Raw genomic sequence first — 8,524 nt, forward strand, 5'->3', positions numbered from 1 at the left:
GATCCTGGTGGAACCACTGAGACTATGGCCCCTAGCTGCCCTTCAGGTCTGGAATTGAACGCACACCTGTGGCTTCCAGCCAAACAATAGACAGGAATATCAGTTGAGTTTACCTGAGGTAGATATACTCCTTGGAGAGAATAAGCATGAGAGAAAGAAGGGGTGCTCAGGAATAGGGAGACAGCTCAGGGGCTAGGAGTGCATGGAGAAATGGACACAGGGAAGAGGTAACTATCAAGAGGAAAGAGGGAGGGGAGATACTGCATTGTGCTAAATTGTAGTCAGTGTTATGAGACAAAGTGTATGTGAACTGCTGTATGGAAAGTGTATTTGCTCTGTAAATTTTCACCCAAATCACAATAAAAAAGAACCTATAATTTTGTTTTCCTATCAACTTAAGGCTTAACTATCTTCTTCTTCAGTGCCACCATGTTGATCACTCACATTGGGTACATTGCCCTTCTCTTCACCCAAATCAATACTTGTCTTTACCTATCTAACAGTGTTCCCTCTCCTCCCCTCCCATCCCTGGTAATCAACAAAGAAAATTTCCTGCCATATGTAAACCTTGCCTTGACTTTTTACAATAACAGACTAATACAATATTTGTCCTTGTGTGATTGACTTATTTCACTCAGCATAATGTCCTCCAGGGAGCTCTGGTAGTGTAGTGCCTAAGGCACTTGACTGCTAACCAGAAGGCTGGTGTTCAAACCCACCAGCCACTCCTCGGAAGGAAGATGGGGCAATCTACTTCCGTAGTGATACTGCCTCAGAAACCCAAGGAGGGGTCACTATGAGTCGTGGCCGAGTCTACGGCACATAACAACAACAACACAACACAATGTCCTCCAAGTTTTTAATTAAAAATTAAAATTTTTAATAATTTTATTAGAAAAGTAACAGTTTTTGTCTATTTTGAAGTTAATGAAACAGTGGCTGGGACCGATGGATTTGAGTCAGAGAGACCATTTGCCGCTGCAAGAACTTTGAGTAGAGTTGAGTGGAGAGAATCTAGGCTTTGGAATCAGACAGATTTGGGTTTGGATCCCTGCTCTGCCACTCATCAGCTTTGTGATTGTGGGTGTGTTTATTTAACATTGGATATTATTTCCTTATCTGAAAATGCAGTTAAATGAAATGGTGCATTAGACTGTGAGCTCCTTAAGGACCTCCATTATGTGGTGTCCCCAGGCCCTCTGACAACATGGCACATGGTACACATGTAGTAAGCAGAATATTCACTGTTACCATTCATTTCTAAAATGCGATAAGTAAAGATCTTAGGTTCATTTTGTAATAAGAAATAGTGAGCATTTTTGGTATAATTTTTATCTGCTATATCTCTTTCTTTACCCTATATATCCTTCCCATTTCTCTTACACAGTTTTATTATTATTAATCTCCCCTCCTTATAAACAATTCAACTTTAGGTAAAGTTGAAATTAGAGCCTAATAATGAACTTAAAAGGAAAAACAACAACAACAACAACAAAGAAACACAATAATTTTATTTTTTTCATTCCTTAGCCAGTTCTGGTCAGAAAGTAAGGTGTTCAACCGGTGGTGACAATGAGGAAGCTAAATATCCTCCCAAGATTTGGAAGGAAGCATCATTGAGCCAGGGAGCCCTCAAGGGCTAAACGTAGGTAAACCAACAGAGTGAATGGAAGGTAACAAGGTAGTGCCTCAGTTGTTATGCTTCATAGTTTTGAGTCCTTAAGGAATTAGATATTTCACTTCTTGGAATTATAGTGTGTATGTTGAAGTTAAATCACTAGAATTCACTATGAAAAGTGGTATTAATCATCAGACTTTTTAGAAATACTTAGAGGTTTCTGTGGGAGCTCTGGTAGCATAGTGCCTAAGGCATTTGACTGCTAACCAGAAGGCTTGCAGTTCAAACCCACCAGCCACTCCTCGGAAGGAAGATGGGGCAATCTACTTCTGTATTGATACTGCCTCAGAAACCCAAGGAGGGGTCACTGTGAGTTGGATCCAACTCGGTGGCAGTGAGTGTGAGTGAGGGGTTTCTATAAGGAGGTCTGGTGGTGTAGTGGATAAGGCCCTTGATTGCTAACCATAAGGTCAGTGGCTTAAATCCACCAGCTGCTCCAAGAAAGAAAACTGGATGATTACTTCTGTAAAGATTTACAGCCTCGGAAACCCCATGGGGGTCGCTATGAGTCAGAAATGACTCGATGGCAATAAGTTTGGTGTTTGAGAGGTTTCTATATTTGGATATAGCCCATATACTTATATTGTGTCTGCATCTACATAATATATAGATTTTAAATTCTATGTGTATGCCTCCCCAAGGGTAAAACAAGACAAATGCACATACTACCTTATTTTCTTCCCTGTCTTGAGCCTTTTGATTCCTCATTGCCCCATGACTCATCAGGAAAAAAGTGTTGGGCAGTAGAGAAGTCATCTCCAGAGAATAGAGTGTTATCCTACTGTGTTGACACACTATCCTGGGTTTACACACATACACACACACACACATGATATTTGCACACTCTAATAGAGTTGTAACAGAATCTCATCTCATCTTGGAAGAAGGAATTTGATTGTTATATGAGAAAAGGTATCCTTAAAAGAAAAAGGACAAATGAATGCCTAAAGCAAAAAGAAGCTAATTCTTTTGACTTGTCCTTCTGACATTTAGATGAACGTCCCAAAGCTGCCAGGATATCTCAGAAAAATGGAGATGGATTACCCAAGCCTTTGTGATTAAACTCACTCACTTTTACTTTATGCCTCATAGTTTTGAGTCCTTGAGGAATTAGATATTTAGCAGATGTAAAACACAACTCTTCTGTATCTTCTAAATAGAAAGACCCCAACATAAAATGAAATGTTGATGCATTCTATTTTCCTTGAAATTGTTCCTGGTCAATATACTGTGAACTGGAGAAATAGGCATCTCACAAAAGTTCAGAATGCTCATGTTTTTATGTTTATTAATAAAGTAATTTTGCATGCCTCAAAAGACAGAGGAGCCAGAAGACTATCACTTTTTATTTTTTATAGTATATTTTTATTGCATACTTTTAAATGTATCTTATTCTTAGACCTTTGTTGAGATATAGGGACAAAGCTATTTAAGAGGCAAAACCTAAGTATCTATGTGTTTTTCTCCTTTTTTGCTTGTCTTAAAATATTTACTATTTGGTACTTAAATTTTCAAAAAACATTAAAATTATCATGAAATGTTACCCTGTGTCATATAAAAGTTAATGCATCTGTCCACAAAAGACATTTTTGAAGGGGACTCTTTTTGGAATGTATTGGAATATAGAAGTAGAGTTCCCATGGGCCAAAATACTGGAAGCAAAATATTTAATATTTATTTTTTAAAAGTACTTCTTCATAGGGCTTGTAATTTTTTTCTCTCTCTCACTTTGTAGAAGAAAAATAATGCACACTGAAATATGATTATGGCCTAATGTAACTGTCCCATTCTGTTTCATGTAACATTTACTGTGCAGGCTGGGGGGTGGTGGGGGTAGTGGTGCATACACACAAGTAGATATAATTGAAGCAGAAGTTTCACAAAACAGTACTAATCCTAACTACTTGAGATTCCCTCTGTTGTTCCTGTTCTGTGCTATTCTACTCTGTAATATTTCATTTCACTGAAACAAAAACAAAAAAAAATTCTGCTGGTTGTGATCCATAGATTGACTTTATGAGCCTCTAGTGGGCCGCCTTCCATTTGAGAAACACTGGGTTTCATAGCTTTTGCTCTCAAAAGAAATCACATTACTTTTTCAGGAAGAATTATTAAATATATTATGGATCTTTTTTTAGCTTGCTTTTATTGCACAGGTTCACAGTTTTTTAAATTATAAAAAGTGCTTATAGATTGGGGATCCTTTGAAATGCAGGTTCCTGGACCTCTATCCAGGCATCTGCTTCTCTAGGATTACTGTTAAGCCCAGAGATCTGCTTTCATAATGAGCACCCTAGCTTATCCTGATGCAAGCAAACTGAGAACAAGACTTTGAAAACCACTTGTCTAGTTTATGACTGCAGCTAGGGAACAGGCCCTAAATGTAGATATTCTTTTTATGCCTTAGGAAAGCTTTTCATTTTAGGTGGGTTGACAGCACTGAGTTCTTATTATAGCTTTCTTAGCTTTTCTATTTTTGATGTGATACCTCAGGGAGCAGATCCTCCGTGTTAAGGCTGAAGAAGATAAAATTCCTCTGCTCGTGGTGGGAAACAAGTCTGACTTAGAGGAGCGGAGGCAGGTGCCCATCGAGGAGGCCAGGAGTAAAGCGGAAGAGTGGGGTGTGCAGTATGTGGAGACATCGGCTAAAACACGTGCCAATGTGGACAAGGTAGGCAAGTGGTTTCTGTGCATCTCTTCAAAACATACTTGAGAAACAGCAGAATGTACACTTAACCTGGTTGGTTTTATGGAAATTAGTTAGAGATTCTGATTACTCCAGAAGTCCAAGCCATTATCATGAGAAGCATTGGGAGAGCTTGACCCTAAATTTTGAAAAATCCAACGTCTTTTTGCTTTGCCATGAAGCTTTGTTAGAGTATACTTAATGTTGACATAGTCCTTGGAAGTATGGTAAGATGACACCATTGGCTCATGAAAATTGTGCTTCAAAGACAGATCTAAGTAGCTTCTCTGCACTCTTACCTTCCTTAGCTGGTGGTTCTTTGGTAGCAGGCTGGCTGTCTCTGGCTGCTGCAGAGGAGGCTTCCCCCAGAAGTGGGCCTGAAAAAACTTGACTTTCTTGATTTTGCTCTTATTGAGTTACTGGTTAGATTTATTCTTTTAACCTTATTGTCCACTGACAGAGCCAAGGTTCTGTGGTTCTGTCTTTGTAATTTAGTCACTAATCCCCTAGAAATCTTTTCTTTCTCTTCCTCTCCCTCTTCATTCCATCCACAGCATACTCTCTCATTCAAATCTCTGAAACTAATGAAAGGATGGATGATTTGACAATGATGAATGTTGACAGCATCTCACCTACTTCGGATGACTATTGTTGCCTTTTTTTTTTTTTTTTTTTTAAATTAAGGCTCAAGATGTTGCCACACAAGTAAAATACCCTTAAAAATAAAGCTTTTTTTTTTTTTTTCTGCCTTCACTCTCTTGTTCCATAATGCATGCTCTTGTAAAACCTAAAAACTTGTCACTCAGGAGTCAAACAGTAGATATATCTGTTGTTGTTGTTGTTGTTATCTGCCATCAAGTTGGACCCGACTCATAGCGACCCCTCCTTGGGTTTCCGAGGCAGTATCATTACGGAAGTAGATTGCCTCCTCTTCCTTCCGAGGAATGGCTGGTGGGTTTGAACCACCAGCCTTCTGGTTAGCAGTCAAGTGCTTTAGGCACTATGCTACCAGAGCTCCTAGATATATATAGATAGATAGATCTATCTATCTATCTATATATAGATAGATAGATCTACTGTGTGTTATTCAGCATCAACATCTGAATCCCTCGAGTTTCTTCTATTTCTCTTTCTTGTGGAGAACTAATTCTCCTACATTCTTATCTGAAGAGAGAGATTTATAACCAAGTTTCATTCCAGCTTGAAATGATGCTGGGAGTACATTGGTGTTTAAGATGTTGGTATTAGAAGGAGTCACTTTAAAAACACTTTTGGCAGCCTCTACAACACCGTACATAACTCTCTTCATTGCTGTCTGCAGTGAGAAGTGTTCATTTGTTAGCTACTTTCACTTCATATTGTTATCTCAACTCTGAGGTTGATTCTGGTGCTACTCTGCATTTCTTTTGTCAGACAGTTACATAGCTGTAGAAGCCACACAGGAAATCTAGACATCTATTTCATTTTAAATAACTCAGGAAGACTTTCCTGGTGGGAAGAATCAGTGTATACTTTTTTTGAAGGGATGGGGTGGGGTGGAAAAGAGGGACAGCTGCACAGTGACTTGTCATTTCCCCCTCCTCCACTGGACCAGCTTGACCTGCCAAACAGGAACCAGGAGAAACTTATGACTGGCAGCATCGTAGTCACTTGTAAACAATTTGCACTAAAGAAGGTTGCTGATAAGATCAGTCAATGAACAACTTTGTCATCATTTTAAATTGGACACCCTCCCTCCCCCTCTTCCTGCCTTTTGCTGTTAGAATAAAAAGAAAAAAAAATTTGTAATGTTTGAAACTGTTCACTGCTGCTGTTATGTGCTTTCCTGAGAGGCCTGATCCAACAGGTTGGATGGAGGTTCATCTTAGTGCCTATAGCTGGTGTACAGTGCATATGAGTCCTGCATACATAGGGAGCTAGATCTGAGGGGCAAGGACAAGACATTTTGCTTTTCAGAAAGAACAAGTTATGTCTATGAAAGTAAGAGATAGGAGCTTGTAGTTTGGTGTGACTATCCAAAGATAAGAGTCCGTGCCCAGGTAAGAGTCCATGCCCAGTCTCTCACTTTCAGTCTTCATCATTTTCTGTGAAAAAGTGTTAATTGGCTGTTTGTAGGAGGCATATTTTATCTTTTTTGGGCCTAATCAGTACTCTGGTGTGATTGCTAGTAGCAGAGGGCAAAATCTAAACTACTGTGACAAATTATAATCCAGATCTAAATAACAAGCTGGTGTTCAAAGGACAAGTCTTGCTAGTTCTTTATAAAGTTTCTTTTAGCTAACATAGTAGAATTAGAGTAGAGGTATATATGGGGAGGGGTACATGTGGCAGGATCTCTCTCTCTCTTCTTTTCCCTAGTTTCATAGTTCAGGAGCATTTAATTCATTTATAATTTATTCCCTTCTCACCCCAGTGCCCCCGGGTCTGCTGTTGTAGAGTTAAGCTGGGAAACTGTCATGCATAAGATTGTTTCCTACTTTATGGGGTTATTATAAAGATTAAATATGGTACTGTGATATATAATAAAGTACCTAGTAGCAGGTACTCGTATCTCTCTTTCCTTTGCTGGTGGTTTGAAATGATAGACAGTTTGGTGACTATTGTCATTCTCAATATTTGTAAATCTCACAAACTTGTAAATTTGTTCTATGCTAAAATGTTTTTTATCCTTCATTATACTTCTCTTAAGAAAAGATTTTTTTTTTTATCATTTTGAAATAAGCTTTTGAAAGGTAGAAATGATATGGTGATTATTTCTGACCAGTTGCATGGTATGATCAGAGATGTTTGCTTTGTGTAGTTGGAATATGTTTTTAAGGTTAGTTATTCTTAATTGTTTTAGATCCTTTGCTTTTCATGACACATGGTTTATAAACGTGTTTGGCTTTATGCTTTAAAATATAACACCATTTCCTGTCCAGTTGAATTATTTCACTAAGTCATTAAGTGGCTTTTTCCTCCCTATTCTTTTTATCCCTTCTTTCCCACCTCCAGGTGTTCTTTGACCTGATGAGAGAAATCAGAGCAAAGAAGATGTCAGAAAACAAAGACAAGAATGGCAAGAAAAGCAGCAAGAACAAGAAAAGTTTTAAAGAAAGATGTTGCTTACTGTGAATATCAAGATGGTAGATGAAGCATAAGTCAGTTGCCACTAAGGACATAGGGCTGGGTTTGTAAGAGAAGACTGTATTTGACTTCCTTGGTAGTGCTCCCTGTTCTCCCCAATCTCATGAATGTGTACTTCTTTAAATGGGGAAAATATTTGTGAATTAGTGGCTGGCAGACAAAATAAGCCATTGTCCATGGAATGGAATGGCTACTTTGTCAGGAGGTTTTAGTGTTTTGTTTTTCCTTCTTCCAAAAGTTCAATTACATATGTAATGCTATAGGTAGGAAATAGTCTTATAAAAAGAAAAAGCACTGTCATAGCATTATATTTTTTCCCTAGTTTTATAATATTGTCATCTTTTGTTTTGGATCTGTCTTATTTTATTAGATTTTGGAAAAGGAGGTAGATAAGACTGCTCTCTTCTCAGTTTAACAGTAATATTCTGAAAAATCCATTAAGCTTTAATGACATTGAAAAATTCAAAGATTTAAAATATAAGTTTCTTGGCAATACTCAATGGAACTGAAGCATAGCTAAACAATGAATTTGAATTGGGTCAGATAGGTCAACACCAAATTCATAAATCCTTCTTAACATGTGAAAAGTTAAACTTATAAGCTATTTTCTTTATATTTGACGGTTGGCCATCTGTTGTCAGTGTTGGCTGTTTGTCTCCTCTACATCCTGAATTTTGGTACACTAGGTAAAGATTCAAGAGTAGTGTACTTTATAAATGACACAGTTTTCTAATTCAGTTTTTTTTTTTTTTTTTTTTTTTAAGTTTGGCTAAATCCCACACTAATCACCAGTCACATTCTGTTAGGCCCCACCCTCTCCACAAATATCACATTCTGTCCTCCTGAGAGACTTGTCTCTGCTCGCAGAAATCCATGGTTCCTCTTCTGTTTCTTTAGGTGTAACACGAGTTCTTCTGAAGAATGTGGCGGGTTACAGTTGTACTCTAAAATCATGATGCCAGAGCCTGTGCCAGATATTATGCTACCTCTTACAGGACTGAGTCATTCCAAATTCAAAATGAGAAGAAATGGGG

At 38.1% G+C, this 8,524-nt stretch overlaps 1 protein-coding gene across 1 annotated transcript in view; it reads left to right on the forward strand.

The window, feature by feature from the left end:
- Positions 1-7,478, forward strand: part of RALB (RAS like proto-oncogene B) — a 50,279-nt gene extending 42,801 nt beyond the window's left edge. The window contains exons 3-4 of the mRNA XM_007937798.2: positions 4,172-4,349; positions 7,359-7,478. Of these exons, the coding sequence (XP_007935989.1) occupies positions 4,172-4,349; positions 7,359-7,478 (298 nt within the window). The remainder of the gene's footprint in view (positions 1-4,171; positions 4,350-7,358) is intronic.
- The last annotated feature ends 1,046 nt before the right edge of the window (positions 7,479-8,524 follow it).

This window comes from Orycteropus afer, unplaced genomic scaffold (genome assembly GCF_000298275.1).
Source record: "Orycteropus afer afer isolate SDZICR_OR568_19922 unplaced genomic scaffold, OryAfe1.0 scaffold00004, whole genome shotgun sequence".
Taxonomy (NCBI): domain Eukaryota; kingdom Metazoa; phylum Chordata; class Mammalia; order Tubulidentata; family Orycteropodidae; genus Orycteropus; species Orycteropus afer.